General features: G+C 37.1%; 1 protein-coding gene across 2 annotated transcripts; it reads right to left on the bottom strand.

Moving 5' to 3' along the window:
- Positions 1-290: 290 nt before the first annotated feature.
- On the bottom strand, positions 291-18,205 carry tfcp2 (transcription factor CP2). 2 transcript variants are annotated; one of them, XM_079802455.1, is made up of 17 exons: positions 17,898-18,205; positions 17,347-17,564; positions 16,446-16,597; positions 15,425-15,501; positions 15,091-15,196; positions 14,802-14,908; positions 14,142-14,294; positions 13,860-13,970; positions 11,471-11,559; positions 11,179-11,227; positions 9,469-9,510; positions 9,105-9,198; positions 8,754-8,844; positions 6,355-6,461; positions 4,676-4,818; positions 2,137-2,188; positions 291-2,048 (listed from the first exon to the last, which is right to left on the bottom strand). In XM_079802455.1, the coding sequence occupies exons 2-17, from the start codon at positions 17,466-17,468 to the stop codon at positions 2,011-2,013; spliced, it is 1,533 nt and encodes a 510-aa protein (XP_079658581.1). In that variant the 5' UTR covers positions 17,469-17,564; positions 17,898-18,205; the 3' UTR covers positions 291-2,010. The 2 variants fall into 2 exon arrangements, with proteins under 2 accessions (XP_079658581.1, XP_079658582.1); XM_079802456.1 differs by lacking the exon at positions 17,898-18,205 and having other exon boundaries at positions 694-2,048; positions 16,517-16,597; positions 17,347-17,375.
- Between the last annotated feature and the right edge of the window lie 470 nt (positions 18,206-18,675).

Below are 18,675 nucleotides of genomic sequence, written 5' to 3'. Positions count from 1 at the left end.
ACAAGATATTTTGTCTCAAAGAGACGTCTCATCTGTGACAGTTACGCTAGTCAAGCTGGACCTATTTGTAGTCCTCGCTTCGTTTTTTTTGACAGCGCGGTTTCCATGGAAACTAAGTGGGGTCGTTCTCAAACTAGTCAAGCACTATTAGCAAGAGACTTGCACCAAATAAATATAAGAAAAACAAAAAATATCGGTGGGTGAATCTCAGTCTGTTTAGAAAACGCTGGGTTCATATTTCAGCCTTAAACTCAAAAGAAAAAAATAAGAAAGTTACTTTGCTTAAAAGAAGTTTCACTGGTTTTAATATTTTTAGGGTCCCCCTTTTAACATTTTCATGACAATTAAGAAAAAGAGTGAAAAAACAATCGAAAAACCAATGATCTGTACACCACAGTAATACTTGTTCTGCATTTATGCAGATTTACAAAATACTGTATTTTATATTAGTTGTTTTTATGTTAAAATAAAATTTTTCATTTTCTTAATGAAATAAAGAAAATAAAAAATAATTTGTTTCAATTAATTTTGAAGTGAAATGTTACAAGATATATTTTTGTGAAATTGCCTTTTGAAGCCATTCTCATCTTATAAATGCCCATAAATTGCCTGCAATGGTTTTAGCCATAGTGTCTCTATTCTGTTAAGCGTTGTGTGAGGAAAACTTAATGTAGCATACAAAACAAAACCACTGGATTCAAGGTAAGTCATTTTAATCATTGCAATGACACGGTAAAGGGTCACAGACAATACCTCACGCCTTTACCATCTTGGTCTGGCTTGCGTCTAGCACTAACCACGGCTGCCTTTACTCAAGCAGTGCAATATTTCTCCCCTTTACCCCACCTGAAATATTAGAACATCAGTGGTCATACCCAAAAGGAAACGAAAAGTAAAACATGATCTCTCTTTTTATACCATAAAATAATGTTCTGCCATGTCTGACATTTGTAAAAACTATTCTAGTATATGCAACAAGGATGAAAAAACAGAAGTGGAGAGGGGTGTTAAGCACAACGTTAAAAAAAAAAATAAATAAAAAGACGCACATATATAATGCCCACTGCGACCGTTCATCTCCTGTCTCTCAAAATAACGTGCATATGCAGCAGCACCTGAAGAATCATCAGAGATCAAAGCTACAGAACCTAATATCATGCCCAACAGCCATAAAGAGATGCCTGAACAAGCCTTAAAAAAATAAAAATCAACAGTTAACTTGCAAGGAACATCAGTGATTTGAGTAGCAATGCCTCAGTCAAGCTGCTCGCCGTGAAACAGACAATTAAAGAAACTGAACTTGACATTAGGGTGGCAGTATCGAGCGAATTTCATTCATTCTGCACTGCGCTGAATCACTGATTTAGAAGTGGAGTGACAATATGAACGGAACTGGCCACCTTTTTCCACAGGTGACAGTACCAACGACAACATTCACCACGAATTGATGCAATTTCATAAGCGTCCCTGGAATCTCTGTCTCCGTCTGTGACATAACCATCCACTTTTTACAGTGTTGTTTATAAAGCGTGTATTCATTGAGACATGTGGACTGCACTTCACATGGAATTCTAGCATAAGCAGCTAAAATACTCATGACATCCAGGCAGACAACACCAAATAATACTGTATTCAACACCAGCCAATTCTCTCTGTTTGGGCCAGTACAGCCTTAGTACATAATACATGAGACAAAATCTATTTTTTTCTGCTTTTAAAAAGAGCAAATGAATGCAAAGAAAGTTAATAAAATAGAAATTCTATGATTGGTTTCATTCTGTGTAAATGGGAAGAGATTGAAAAAGGCAGCACGGACTCCATAGACGACAACAACAGTGAGGGATTCAAAATGGGTCGGGTGCCTTTTTTCCCTCTCCCATGATCGTCTCCATTACTATTCCAAGCAAAGCGATCTTCAGCAAGGTCCAGGAAGTGTGCAGAGAATGGGCTGTGGGTTGAATCTTAAGAAAAACATAAGGGGACTGTTCACTCCCCCCTCATCCTTTGTTTTCACTTCAAAATGATGTGATAGCCATCGTTCGTTTCCGCTGAAAATTCAATTAAAAGAGTGCAAGTTATAAAACAGAGGTTACCTGGAAACAAAGATATGTTGGTTTAAAAATGGCTTGCTCATACCTTTCATTGTGTCCAGGACAAAACACATCTCATCTTGAAAGTTCTGAATCATCTGTTTGAATGAGAATATAAAGAAAAAGAGAGAATGAGAGATCTAAAAGTTGCGATGAAACGGAAGTAGCAGCAGATCTTTTCTTCCATATTGTGACGTACATCTGAGTGTAACAGATTATCGACAACCAGGGACTTGGTTCTATGACGCTGTTGTTGATTGGATTTTGAGTTGTGGGCGTGGCGCTCAAAAATGAATGTGAGCTTGCAGTCATTTGAGGAGGGGTGGGGTTTAAGCAGTCAATTATTTAAAAAGTCCCAGCATGCATCACCGGAGAGAGAGATACGTCTGCCATTTTTACTCCCAAGATTGACATTTTGATTAAACATTATAAGCTCAAAAAAAAAATGAAACGCATGGATGCATGTTCATAATGAGATCTATAACATGCATTAACAAAATAGAGCAAATCATTTCGTGCTAATTTTAAACTCATCTTGAATTCAAAACTGACCTAATTTACTTTAAGGGTGCTTTCACATCTCTAGTTCGGGTCATTTGGTCCGAACCAAGGGTAAACATTTATACATTGTAGTAATTTTCAGCTTTTTGGTTCCTTTTCACACCACATTGATTGCTTTGGTCCGAACCAGTTGAAACGAACCAAAATGCAGTCACATGACAACATCCACATCACTCATTGGCCATGCCGTATTTCCTAAACTGCTTTTCGATTGGTCAGAATTTACGTGAGGGAAAATTCCAACAGAAGAGGAAAAGCCAGCAAACAACACAACTATGGAGAGATGACTGTACGGGCTGGGTTTGTCCCTGGCCATAATCGATTACATTGTATACACCACAATATGAAAACAATACATTTCTATAATGTAGTGCAGATGCGGCTTGGAGGCGTGCATTATTTCTTTACTACTCCAAGTTTGTCCGCAAGCTTCCATGCTAAAGTGCAAACTGTCAACAAACACTTCCTCATCCCATAATGCCAGCGCAGCCGACTACGGCAGCTGGTTTAGTCCAAAAATGACTTGAAAAATAGTTTGGTCCGCTTTTGGTGCGCACCGAGTGCGATTGCTGCTTTCACACCTGACCAAACGAACTGCACCAAAGGGGAAAACTAACTCTAGTACGATTCAACCAAACTAAATGAGGCAGGTGTGAAAGCACCCTAAGGGGTGTTTTCACACTAGGAGTTAGTGCGCACCCGGGTTCGATTGACGTCAGAGTTTGGTTCGTTTGGATGATGTGAATGCGGTCTTCAGAACTCGGGTGCGCACCTGCAAACCGTACCCGAGTCCGCTTAAAAAGGGTGGTCTGGGGTTCGGTTCATGTGAACTCTGGTACGGTTCACTGCTGATGTGAACGTACTCGTACTAAATCGCGGAAGTGAACAGCTATTAATGATGTATGATTTGATAAAAATGTGTGTTTTACTGATTTTCCTGGTGAGCATGACTGACGTACTGCAAGCAGAGAGCTGTAGATCTCATTTCTGCTCTTCTTCAGCGTTCTTTAGAGAATTTAAAGTACATTCGTGGCAGATAGACGCAAGTGCCATTATATACTGAAGCTTTAGAAACAAAACCAACGGTTCAAAAACTAAAATATAAAAGTGAGGTGAGCAACGCTATGCATTTTGCCGCCTTCACGCTCGCAGTCGTTACTGGGCAACCAGGTAAACAGCTGCTGCTTAGATGACGCAAACGCACCCCGGTTCGGACTCAAATAATTTAATATGAACACAGTCCAGGGGGAGGGGGGAGCAATCGAACTCTGGTTCGGTCCAGGCAATCAAACAAGGTTAAACCCTTAAACACGTTCCTGGTTTTATGGTGCATGTTACAACAACACAGAAACGGTTTTCATTTTTAACCAATTAATTTGAATTTTATTTTAATACATCATTTTAGCCTTCTTATTTTTCAATCCTATCACCTAAAAGGCTCAGTTCTGGTATTTAACCTTCACTTTTTAAATCCAATCAATTACTAATGGATAAAATCAAGTCCTGGCTCCATTTTCTTATTCAATTCTGAATATCATTTGGAAATATGCCACATTACAGAAGAAAAACGGGTTGCAGTAAGGCCATTTTCCTACTAGAGCTTTTGGCAGAAATCTTAGAGCGTTTGGTCAGCACGAACTTTTCGCGAACTCGGGTGCATGCGGTACATGAGCACTCCAGTATGCCGCACAATTGGTATGAAAGCAATCTGCTCTTATTTGTGGAAATGAATGCTATCGATGATGGATTGATGACAACTGATGCACTGCAAGCACAGCAGCAGATTCTGCAAGCTCTGCAGAAATGGCCTTTGGCGAGCAGCTTGCATCTCTTGCAATGCATCTTCGGACCAAACAATCGAAACCAAGTGTGAAAACAGCTTTAGGCTTGCCCTCTATTAAGTAGCAATAGGGTTAATGTCAACAGAAAAGTGATCTATGCCATGCTTTTAAAGTGAATGTTTCTATATTGAGTGAATTGCCAAAACAAAGAAGAAAAAGAAAGCCTGTAGAGGCTCTTATTACCTCATCACTGACTAACACATGGATACCAGTGGGTCCCTGTTTGAAGATCTGACTGATCTGGCGTGGAGAGATGCTGAAGAGCTGAGCCAACTTTTCCGTCAGTTCCACAGCTGTTAACTCCTCCAGATAGATAGCATGATACACTAAGATGGGGATAAAGAAACATGAGACTCTAATCAACAAAATCGCTGCATAGAAAGAAAAAAAAAGGAAAAGCATAAGATATTTAAAAACACTTGACAACATGAAATTAATACTGACCCTATCTATTTTCTCTGGTTATTTGATCCCATTTACTATGTCTAGGGCTGATTCGAATACCATTTTTTGAGCTTCGAATCTTCGGTAGTAATCAACACCAAATATTTGAAGCTTCGGAGGGAAGGGGCTGAACATATTCTTCTCTCTAATAAAAGGCAGGAATCTCGAGAAGCGGCGCACCTCAAGCGGGCAGGGCTTATATGCTCAGAGAACAGACACTGCACTAGTGATACAAAACACACAGGTCTGTTACGTCCCAGTAAAATCTCACACTTGAGTTTTAAAAAGATCCTAAATTTCGCAGTAGATTAGTTTAGATTGATAATAACAGGTAAGAGGCTTGCTGCGATAGTCAGCCCCAACACCGGTTACATCACTTGCCCACCGCCGCTTTGATTTTTTTTTATAGTAATAAAATAATTTAGTTCAGTTACAGAACAGACACTACAAATAAAAATTGAATGCACAGACCAGCAGCAGGAGTCAGATTTCATTCATCACGAGAGCGATGATCGCGGAAGGTTTAGTTTAAAAGCTAAATGTAAAAGTGCCTATTTAAGTGAGTTTGTCATTGTACGGTTTTGTTTTTGTGTTTTTCATTAATAATAATAGGCTAATGAACCCACCATTCAAGCAACCCGCCCCTGAATTTGCGCTAGTCATTCACGGTGCATGTCCACTTGCGCGTTTTCAGTTCATTCATTAAAAACACTCCCTTTGCTCCGCGGTCCGTTATGAATGCCCGAGCGGCCGTGCGCATTTTACTTTCGGTTTAGAATTAGCAATTTAAAAGCCCCTGTCGGTGATACCAGTCGTTACATCCCTAATGGGTAAAAAGGCTAATAAATTTTGTTTCTATTATTCTATTTTCCACAACGTCAAACCAGCAGCTTAACCCAAAATACAAGCTCAGGCATGCGCTTCTGTCCATCTAGACAGAGCTCTAGACAGAGAATACTCGAGTTGCAACACTTTAGTAGGCGAAGCAAATATATTTATTAAGTATAACAAGGTTGGGTTCCTTCAACTGTCCATCCTAAAAACAGCTAGGCTATATAAGATAATTGGAAAAAAGTGTTGTATTTCGCCAGATTTTATAGTGTAAACATATTCAAGTGCGAATGAGAACCGCTTCGAGGGGGATGCCAGGTGTGCAAGAAAAACAAAACAAAAAAACGAATATTCGAACCCCAAAATTGAAATCGAATAACAACCCACCGAACTAATATATTTGAATATTCGGATCCAGCCCTAACTATGCCCCAGATCATATTGCGCATAAGTGCACATTATTCTAAAGAAACGTTTTTTTACCTAATATCACAGCCTTACATGTCATTCCTACAATAACCAAGCAGAAATTTAAAATCACATTTCGTTTGATATTTCTTTTTATCTAGTTGATGTCAAACACACACCGAAAAAAGTGTTGCTAGTCCCGTCTCCATTCTCATGTTTCTGCTGCTGTTCACGAGCCTGTTGGGACTCCTGGCACACATAGATGGTGAGTCGTGGACGGACCACCCTGTACGGAAACATACACATACACAATTAAAATATAATTTTTGGTTCATAATATGTAAACACCAACAGACTAGAAAAAACAAAACATGGAAACTGAATGGAGAAATAGACTACTGTTAAAAAGTTTAGGGTAATTAAATAAAACCAAAGTAAAAATAAAATTTTTCAAGTTATTTCGAAAAGATTCATTAAATTGATTAAATGTAAAGACTTTTACATTGTTACAAAAATTTTCTATTCCAAACAAATGCTGTTCTTTTAAACTTTCTTGTCATCAAAGAATCCTGAATAATTGGTTTATAAAAAAAATATGGTCACTTTAGTTTAGGGTCCAATTCTCACTATTAACTCTGACTTTTGCCTCAAACTGCTAATTACTTCTTATTAATAGTTAAAGTAGTTGTTAAATTTAGGTATTGGTGGGATTAAGGGATGTAGAATATGGTCATGCAGAATAAGGCATTAATATGTGATTTATATGTACTAATAAACAGCCAATATCCTAGTGATATGCATGCTAATAAGCAAATAGCTAAAAGTAAGAATTGGAATAAACTGAAATGTTACTAAAATATTAAGCAGCACTTGTTTCAACATTGATAATAATAAATGTATCTTGACCAGCAAATCAACATATGAGAATGATTTCTGAAGGATCATGTGACACTGAAGACTGGAGTAACGATGCTGAAAATTCAGATTTGCCATCACAAGAATAAATTACATTTTAAAATTGTATTAAAAATAATTTAAAAAATGTAATAGTATTTCACAATATTCCTGTTTTGGTAACACTTTACAATAAGGTCTCATTTGTTAACATTAGTGTGTATTAACTACCATTAACTAATAATGTGCAATACATTTGTTACAGTATTTATTAATCTTTGTTAACATTAGTTAATAAAAATACAACTGTACATTGTTTGTTCATGTTAGTTCGCAGTGCATTAACTAATGTTAACAAATGAAACATTTGATTTTAATAATGCACTAGTAAATGTTGAAATTAACATTAACAAAGATGGACCCACTTTATATTAGGTGACCTTAACTACTATGTACTAACACTTAAAATAATAATTTGTTACAATGCACTTATTGTGTACATACATGTTTTTACACTGTACTTACATTTTAACAATTACCTGCATGTAATTACATCTGTAGTTAATTTCTGTAGTTACATTTATAATTACACTGTTGACACTTCCCTCACACCTAATCCTAAACTTACCCATACCACCACACCTGTCCCTAACTTTACCCTTAAACTTACCCAGACCACAACACCTGTCCCTAACTCTAAGTGTTTTGCAATACAATATGAACACAATAAGTACATTGTACTTATTTTTTTTGATGTAAGTACATAGTAGGCCACCTAATATAAAGTGGGACCACAAAGATTAATACATGCTGTAGAAGAATTGTTCATTCTTAGTCCACCTAGTTAACTAATGTTAACAAATGAAACCTTGTTACCACAGTTTTTACTGTATTTTTGATTAACCCTCTGGTGCTGCTCGTGCGGCGGTCAAAAACGACCAATTTGTTTTTAATTTCAATTAAATTATTGTACTATATTGTAGTTCAATAATGTTTTTTATTTAATATTTTATGGTACCAAATTATATTTATGCAGTAGTTATAATCCATGTATTCATGTTAACCACTTATTGAGCATAGACCTGAAAATTAAATTTCCAACTTAAACTGTCATAAAATATTGAATGCTTTGGAGCACAGACTTAAGTTTGGTCTCATTTTAAAGAAGACACTTGACAGATAAAAAAAAAAAAAAAAAAAAGAGTGAACTTAAAGTTATAGAAACTTAAGTTTATTGTTATGAAAATGCACAAAAATACTATTTAAAGTTTTTAGATGAAATATAAATTTTTCCAAAACATGTTTTACTCTGTGAGAAACTGAGGAAAATCAAAGCCATAAATCTAAACCAGGTGTGTTCCAAATTTGACGTTGATATCTCCAAAAAAAAAAATGTTTTGTAAGATTTTGTTTAGGCGCAGCACCAAACGTTCTCGCTAGATGAAAGTCGTTTCCCATTCATTTCCAATGTGGCCATTTTGACCGCGAGGAATACAAGTGTGACTATTTTTTTTCAGGACCATTTAACCTTTTCAAATCATGTCAATGATTTTTGTGTGTGTGTTCATATAGCAAGTGCCAACACCTTTACTAAGTTTCATACCATTCCGACAAAGTAAAAAAAGCTGTGGTGAGCAAACGAGTGTAGTGTACATGTAGATGTACACGGATAACAGACACGTACCGCCCTTTGAGTGCATTAAATAGTCGAATGCCATCAGCAGGTCCACAGATCTGGATGACATCCTCTCGGGTCAGCTTTAGCAGATCAGCACCTGAGGGATGTCGAAAGACAGTTATCACATTCACACGAGGATTTTTTTATACTATACAAAAAGTAATATGGACTAAAGAGGCATATTATATCTTTCTGAACAAATTATGCTGAGAGAATGAGATTGGAAAGCATGTGTTATCTGAATGAGAGTGATGTAAAGACAGGTGTGGCACTGTATGGTTGCTGAGTGAGCAAAGCCTGATGTGAGAGCTGTATGGAATGTGATGCACACTTATGTAAGCCCGATCGTCCCTTTACCCGAGAAGTTTGAGAAGAGACGGCAGAATGGCGAAAAACGGTTTCTATGGAGCCACTGCTGTGCTTCCTGTGGCGTTGCCGTGGGCAACAGATTCTGTTTGTTCGGGGGCAAAGAGAAAGGACAAAATAGGCCTTAGCACACTGACCATAAACTGATCATAATTGGTCTGTTTTTCCATTGAACAATCCCTCCACTGAAGTCAGACACACCCCCTTAAACTGTCTAGCCTTAGTTGAACCCACTTCAAATGTTCTTCTATAGATTTAGAACAGATTTAGTACAACTTAAAATCCTTTGCACACAACCAACCCTTTGGCAAATAAACATTTCAACATATTCATATTAGCAAATAAATTCATGTACCTGATTGCTTTCACTGTCTCTTGTAAGTAGGTGGCACGACAACTGTAAGGCAGAACGGTCTCTCAGTTTTAAAATCTCAGATTTGTCTTGAGTGTTATTATCTTGTTATGAGAAAATATGTGGCGACTAACGGGGCTTATATGTTACGAATGAAACAATAACAATGGGCTAAAACCTCACATAACAGCCTATAAACTAATGCAATGTCATTTTAAAAGTATAGTAGTTACAACAAACAATCATAAAGAGGCACGAGGAAATCAAAATAGATTTGTTAAAGAAAAAAAGAGCCAAACCAATCAATTACCGATTGTACAGATCAACCTCTACAAGTTCTTTTACATCCAATTTGGTCCCTGTATACACTACTGTTCAAAAATTGGGGGTCGGTAAGATTTTTTGTTTTTGAAAGAAGTCTCTTAGGCTCACCAATAATGCATTTGTTTGATCAAAAATACAGTAAAAGTTAAAGTAAAGCTGAATTTTCAGCATCATTACTCCAGTCTTTAGTGTCACATGATCCTTCAGAAATCATTCTAATATGCCGGTTTAATAAAAAAACATTTATTATTATAATCAACGTTAAAAGCACTTGTGCTGCTTCAATATTTTGTGGAAACCGTGATACTTTTTTGTCAGGATTCTTTGATGAATAGAAAGTTCAAAAGAACAGCATTCATTTGAAATACAAATCTTTTGTAACATTATAAATATCTTTACTGTCACTTTTTCTCAGTTTAACACATCCTTGCTGAATAAATGTATTAATTTCTTTTAAAAATCTTACTGAGGCCAAACTTTTGAACAGTAAATGTATATATTATTTTTAACAAAATATATAAGGGCTGGGCAATATGACATATACAGTGCAGTAATGTCATCGTCATGTCATGGTATATCTGTGGCAAGATTTAAAAATTCCTCACACAAAGTAAAATAAAATAAAATTGTAAATATATATATGTATTAAACAAATACAAAATATAAAAAAAGTTTGATTGAATTTTCTAGCAGAATTTTGGTCATGCTGCCCACCCCTATGCTGTATTATATAGTTTTCATTTAAAAAAAAAACCTACAAAGGCCATTACATACTCTGAAATGTGCTAATGAACATGCAAAAGCAACAACAAAAATAATAGCAGCTGCAACAATATGAATGAAAACAAAGGGTTTTTTATGCACTACTGTAGTTCTCCTGACATTATAAATGTACATGGAAACATGGAAGAATGGAGCATGCCACACACACACACACACACACACACACACACACACACACACACACACACACACACACTATACTTAAAGAGTAGCTATTGACCATTCCATTCCCAATATAGCTCAACTACTTGACTAGTAAAGACAGTATGATCAGTTATGAATTAAATCCCACACAAATGTAAATGGAACACATATATATTTGCTTGTACAATCATACTATCATTCAAATGAAAGAATGTAGAATGCAGAAATGTTGTAAGAGAAGAAAAACAAGAGAACGTTGGGATGAAACAATCAAAGACAAAGTGCTCAGTCAAATTGCTACACAGTTTGCCTATATCATATCTCAGTGTACATATATGGACATAGTGATGCTAATCCTAGGATGTCACTAGAAACGTTTAATGAATGTAACTTATATGCTATTGAGAGCAGTGGATCTCACATATGAGAGAAGATGGGTGAAGAGAACAGATACACACTCACATCTGCTAACTGTACGACAGGCTCCGGCTGGTGACTGGGTGAACCATTTCTGCAGGACAAACCCATTAGCCATTATATGGCCACACATGAAAGTAAATCAGTGCATGCAATTCCAAGGAAGACAAATGCCTTCTTAACCTTTTAACAATATATAATTGCTCTTTTTTCGTATTACGCATCTTTTTTGCTAATTTATATGCCATGTTACTGAAGTAAAATGGTTTATTAACAATGTATTTTCTTTGCAAGTGTTGTCTAAATTGACTGAAAAATGTTGATCAATGTTTCCTACCCTTCAGTCACAGAAAAGCTGTTGTGGGAGCTGTTGAAACCTGGTGATGGGGAGTTGTTGACATATGTAGCCTCAGGCCATGGAGAGCACTGGATAAATACAAAAACCCCAATATCATCACATATCAAAATCAAGTTTCAAAAATAATATTAAAATAAAGGATGGAAAATACTGAACAAGAAAGGGGGAATAGAGATAAATATGTGAAATTAACAGATTAATAACTATTTTATTAGATTATAACATGTGGACAAAGTTTTCATTTGGAGACATTTAGGAAAAGGCCATGAATTGCAAAAAAATATGTTATTGCAATACTCAGCATATTGTGGGGGCCTTTGGTGATATACATATACACACACACACACACACACTAGCCACTTTATTAGGTACACCCTTGCTAGTACCTAGTGCCTCCAGAACTGCCTTAATTCGTAATGGCATAGATTCAACAAGGTGCTGGAAACATTCCTCAGAGATTTTGGTCCATATTGACATGATAGCATGAGCATTACACAGTTGCTGCAGATTTGTCATCTGCACATCCATGATATGAAATCTCCCATTCCACCACATTCCAAAGGTGCTCTACTGGATTGAGATGTGGTGACTGTGGAGGCCATTTGAGTTTAGTGAACTCATTGTCATGTTCTAGAAACCAGTTTGAGATGATTTGAGCTTTGTGATATGGCTCGTTCTCCTGCTGGAAGTAGCCATCTGAGGATGAGTACACTCTGGTCATAAAGGGCCACACATGGTCAGCAACAATACTCAAGAAAAGATCCCCCACATCATTACACCACCAGTAGCAGCCTGAACCGTGGTACAAGGCAGGATGGATCCATGTTTTTAAGGTGTTTTCATCTAATTCTGACCCTATCATCTGAATGTCACAGCAGAAATCGACACTCGTCTGACCAGGCAATATTTTTCAAATCTACTATTTTCTAATTTTGGTGAGCCCGTGTTTCCTGTTCTGAGCTAACAGGAGTGGCACCGGTGTGTCTTCTGCTGTAGTTCATCTGCTTCAAGGTTCGACGTGTTCTTCTGCTCTTCTGCACACCTCGATTGTAACGAGTGGATATCGGAGTTGCTTGCTGCTCCTAATTTGCATACTACCAATGCTAAATAGTATTAAAAATGAGAATTAGTGTGTCCCAAATTTTAGTATGTTGAAATTAGTATTCCAAAAGATACCTGGATGGTCTACTTTTTCCAGTTAGAATCCAAACCGTGCATACTCTAACGGCTAATATTGCCCACAATCCATTGTGCATTAGGCGAGGCTTCAATTAGAACTACAAACGCGAATTAAAAAAAAACTGTAAAACTACAAACATGGTGGGTGAGTGAGTCAGACGGTTAAGTACAGAGGTTTAGATAAAGGGGTTTTGGAGTGATTAATAATCAGTATCTAACCTGACGAAAATATATTTTTTCAATGTTTCTGATGATCTGCAACAGCATTGTGAACTTTTTAAGGATACATTTGGTCATTAACTTTTAAATGCAACAGTATGCAAATGTCAAACATGCGAGGAGAGTCTCCACATGAAAGACCCATGATTGGCAGATCAACGTGCTACTACATTTCTCTCCAAAACTGTAGGAAATTTAATTTAATTTTAAAAGACAAGATGATTGACAGGGCAATTTAAACGGTGACAGTATGCACGTAACTAAGCAACAGAGCGGTTCGTTAAAGACGCAGGTGACAAAGTAGTATGTCCCAAAGCTTGCATCCTCTTCTGCTACACACTCAAAAGCATGTACTTTTTCTTCATAAAAACAGTACATACTTTTAGGGCATAGTATAAGTAGGCAAATTGAGATGCAACAACTGTTGCCTTTCTATCAGCTCAAACCAGTCTGGCCATTCTCCTCTGACCTTTGGCATCAACAAGTCATTTTCATCCATGTGATTGGATGATTAGATATTTGCGTTAATAAGCAGTTGAACAGGTGTACCTCATAAAGTGGCTGGTAAATGCATTATATATTATATATAGTGCATTAGGGGTGTAACGGTACACGTATTCCTAAAAAAAACGTTTCGGTACAGGACTTCCGGTACGGTGCATGTGTACCGAACGGTAGCGAAAGCAATCTTTAACAGTTAACACCTTGTTTTACGCACGGAACATACTTTAATCAGAGTTCCCACACAAGCATATTAAGTATTCTGTCCATTTTATCACGAAATTCAAACAATAAATGCTGTTTTGACACTCTTTAATGTGACCGATCACTGTATATGTGCGTCAGTTCAAGCGGCAGTGCGGCGATAATATTAAATAAAACATCTGTTATATTAAAGAGACAAATTAAATGATTCATTTCATTTAAATATTCATGACAAACCCATACTTTCAAGGCAGCAGATACACACCTCAGTGAGAATGGTGGTTTCATATGAAGGCTGGTATTTCTCCTTTTCCTGCGGTGCTCGTTTCTCCATTTTTTCTCTGTCTGTTTTCTGCTTTCTGTCTGCACCTTTAGGCTAAACACAAAAAATACCAAGTATTTGCATTACATTAAGAAAATCCTGTTTCAGTAGCAACGTTACACAAAAATTATGTTGCACTGGTGAAACAGGACTTGCACTGAAATGGAGTATAGACACACTATATAGTCACATTATAAATGTTTATCAGCGCAGGCCTTGGCCCACCTTAAAAACTTTGATTTGGCAGCTGGCGGAGTGCAGGTGCTCAGTGTACTCCCCGGCCTCATTCTCCTTGAAAGTGTCGATTTGAACACGGAACGGCACTCCCTTCTCTCCTCCATGCTTACGCATAGTGAACTCTGTGCTTATACAATGGACCTACACAAACAGGAATATAATGAGAAACAGTGAATACTATATATATATATATATTTTTTTTTATTTTATTTTTTTTTTTTATGAAAATTGTCATTGTCCATAGCCTACAATTAAAGTCAATGAGATGCAGTGTTGCTTTGGACCCTACAGACTTCTATCGTACGGACAAAAACTGCTGAAATGTTCCTCAAAATATCTTATTTTGTGTTGCGCAGAAAGAAAGTAATCCATGCATGTGTGGAATGTCATGAGGGTGAGTAAATGATGACAGAATGTTAATTGTTTTAAGTGAACTATCCCTTTAATACAGTTAAAGTCCATCGTAATGAGGAAGTCTAAGTTAAATTGTCATTGACAAAGTATATAGATTGTGTATGAATGGCTAAATAATTTTATTTTAAAAACACAACAAAGACACAGATCAAACCTCATCTTGGGATTTTTAAGGCTCCACTGACAGTGTCTGGGAGAGTTGTTCTTGAGGTCAGCAAAAGCAGTCTATGATACCTGAATAAACACAGAGGTCCTTTTCGAGGGGTCCCAAAGGAACTCCACAGTGTTGAGCTGTGTAGGGTTTGCCCTGGGATCGACCACCCCTACCGACATTGGGATATCTGAGGATTTCAGTGCAAGCATGTTATTGTCTAATACAGTCCTGCATTTCCACAACACTAATATATTGGTAGTTAATTTATATTTGAGTGACGATTACTCACAATCTGTTTATTATTATCTTACTGGGAAGTGGTTATAATCTGATCTTTCACTTTCTGTCAAGTCATCAGTTAGTATTTACCTAAATCAAGGATTCTGTCTCCCGGTCTGTTCCAGCGCCAGCCCTCTAGCTGCTGGTGTTCAGTGTACTGAAGCCGGCGGTCGTGAAACACGACACGGATAATACTCTGCAGGGAGTAAACACAAGAAAAATATCGGTTAAGATCAACCACAGTTAGTCACAAGAAGCACATTTGAATCATCAGGCCTTCTTCAGATAAAATACAGTGAGATTAACCAGAACACTTAAAGGATTTTCAACAGCTAATAAGATCGAGCCTTGATGCGAGTATAATCCTGTATGTGGGAAGCATGATATTATGGGGGATATAAAAGAACAGACAGCAAATCCTCACCTTCACCATTTTCCCATTGATCTCAGGAAGCTCTCCCAATTTCCGATTGTCCAGCATTCGAATCTCATAAGACTGTCCTGCAGCCGGTGGGGGAAAAAAATGTAGCAATACCAGTAAAAAACATTTTGCATCTCTTGTTACTCTGCTTTTAATGCTTCCCTCTATACAATAAAGAATGCAATTGTTTATGGAAACATTGCATCATAATTTAAAGTTGAAAGCTTGTACATATCATGCACGAATAGGAAATAAAAAATGTATAATTTGACTTAAACAGAAGAGTTTTTTCTCCATGCAGTTATTGTTACTAGTCGTATGTTCATGTTTTCATGTCATGTTCGTATTCTCAACATTAATTTTCGTAACAGTTGTAAAATATTTCCATATCTCTTTCATAGACATGCCCGCCCCCCTCCGATAGAGTACTCAAGTACTCGTTTATTGAGACCTATCAATGATCGAAATGAGAAATTGGCAAAAATGCCTATCCCTAGTGCACGTGTGTGTGTGTGTGTGTGTGTGTGTGTGTGTGTGTGTGTGTGTGTGTGTGTGTGTGTGTGTGTGTGTGTGTGTGTGTGTGTGTGTGTGTTCGTGACTCTTTAGCTCCGCCCACTGCACACCTTCACAAGCTCGGCTGTTTTCGGAAAGAATCGGTACAGCACATCTGTCTTTTACACGTATGATAAAAAAAACTAAAGACTCTTTGGAGATATTAATGATGCAATACTACTCTATGGGTACTCGAAATTAACATTAGATTGGCAGAAACTGTGTGTGTTATATGCTTTAACTAATGGATCTTATTGTAAAGTGTGACCAAAAAAATCTTACTGACCCCAAAATGTAATCTTCAGAGGAAGTAGCTCTTTAAACTTTTAATTAGTCTGCTTTAATAAACTATTAACATGGATTTTGAGTGGCTGTGTATTAAAATATTTATATTGACAACTTAAAGATAATTCAAACATATTAGAATTAAAGGAAAGTTCAGACATTCTCCAGCCAGTGTTGCTGAACAGACCTTGATTGAGGTAGGTGAGTGTCTCATCATGTAGTTTGACAGCAGGAGAGGTGGCGGCACACAGTACGTACTGGAAGGGAAGGATCTTATTTTCGTTTTCTGGAGGTAAATTGGACTCTTCCTGCTTAAAGATGGGGAGAGCTAGCACATCACTGGAGAAAGAAACAGCAAGAGAAAGAAATTAATAACGTTTATTAATTTGACCATTTTTAGTGTTGTTTTTCTTTACAGTACATGGACATTTCAGACAAGCTTGATAAGCACATTTCTAATGCTATTCAAACATCGAAGAGCAAATCATCACAGATGGCAAAGCAGGACTGGAACATGTGGTTTATAGCAGGCAGCAATTTCGTTACCTGGAGACCAGATAATCAGGCTAGACAGAGTGAATCTATCTACATCTCAACAGGGCGATTCATTTTACTTTAAAACAAAAAGTCAAATGAATTGAAATTGGTTTATTTCGCATGCGATTTGTCAGTTTGTCTCTCCATGGTAAAAAACCCTTGAAACCCTAAATATGGGATAAAACACCTCATCAAAGGCAAAGCCTACACACATGATAACCTCGGCACAAATAGACCTGTAGTTTTCTAAATGGATCACTTTCTGCACAGCAGTCATGTAAGAGAACACAAGATACAGAGTGTGCCTCTCCGGAAGGTCAGACGGTGTCAAAAGACATTCATCATGACATTTTTAACAGCCAGGAGTGACATAAGAACAGCAGAAGTTGTTCGGCATAGACACAGTGGGCAAGTAAAATAGATAAATCAACTCTCCCAGTCCTGATAAAAACACAAATAAGCTGAGCATACAGAATTTTAAAGAGCTATAATTCAACAAAATATGACATTTACCAAACCATACAGATCTCAGGACACAAACATAAACTCACCTCATGCTGTATGCACCAGCTCCAAGTTCTTGCCCGATCCCTGACAGACTGGCATCAAAGTCCTGGACCAGACCAGACTCGATCACCTCATCGGCCAGGGGTAGTTTCAGAGCCCAAGCCATGACTTTAGACCTCCAATTCAAGTGAACTTAGGAACAAATGAAATGAACAGTCCTGACAGTCTCCCTTAGGGTTTAGGGAGGATCACAGACGCCTGTCTAAAGAAAAATTAGGGGAGAAATGGATTAGATGGAACATATATTAAGGTTTATTTTATGGTATAATTGTATAACTGTAAAATAAGTTTGTAGTTTTCCAGTTCAAGAAAAACCTTTGAGGTATTATTTATTATTACTACATCAAATATAATGCTAAAGCCAGAACATTGCAGCACAAATCCCCAAAATGACTAAATTCAGAAGTAACTAACAGACCCTACACATGACGAACACGTTTATTACATTGCATTAGTCAATTGGCGGGAAAAACAGATATCGTATAAAATAAAGTGTTTACTTTATGGTATATGGCAAAATAAGAGTGTAAATTACCCCTGACAGCAGTCAGATAAAGAATGTAGTAAAGCTCATCGTTTCACGCCATTTTCCCACCCATCGTCCTTCTTTTGGTAAGACAACTTCGTTTTGCTCGAAAGAAAACTGATTAATTTCCTTCACCGGTCGCTCAAAAAAAGTGACGACGCTGCGAAAAATTCGAAGATAATTTCTCAGGTTGAGTTTTGATTAAATAGATTTCTTATGTATAATATTACATGTTTGTTTATCTCTTCTACTCTGTAGAAATTGCCGTAATATCCGCAGTACTCTCCCTCACTAATGGCTGGAACAGCAGGCGGCTCAAGAGCATTAGCGACCCCAATCGCCCTGGAGGCGCGTTGCCTTTTTTTTTTGTCATGGCAACATACTCTACTTTCTCCGCGTGTTTTTCTAAGCAAAATGTATAATGAAGAAATATAACACAAACACAAAACAATACATTTAATAAATGAATAATTAAAAAATAAGTATAAATATAAGCACAAATGGATATTTTCATAAATTAATTATAAACATACTACTTCACGTTATTAAAGTATAAAACAATTAGACACAGTATTCAAATAAAGACAAATCCTTGAGAACCTTTATACTGATACAACATTAGGCTAGGAAACCGGCATCTCTCTCTATGGCTCTGGGTGTGCTGTAGTCCGTTTATAGCCTACCGTTAGCATTTTATATCTGACGGCTTTATTTGGGCTTCAAAATGTATACATTTTGGATTAACTTGTACAGATTATCTTGGTAGACAAAACGTGTAAGGGTCATT

This window comes from Gobio gobio (genome assembly GCF_949357685.1).
Source record: "Gobio gobio genome assembly, chromosome: 21".
NCBI lineage: Eukaryota > Metazoa > Chordata > Actinopteri > Cypriniformes > Gobionidae > Gobio > Gobio gobio.
This window is presented reverse-complemented; position numbering and strand designations above follow the sequence as displayed.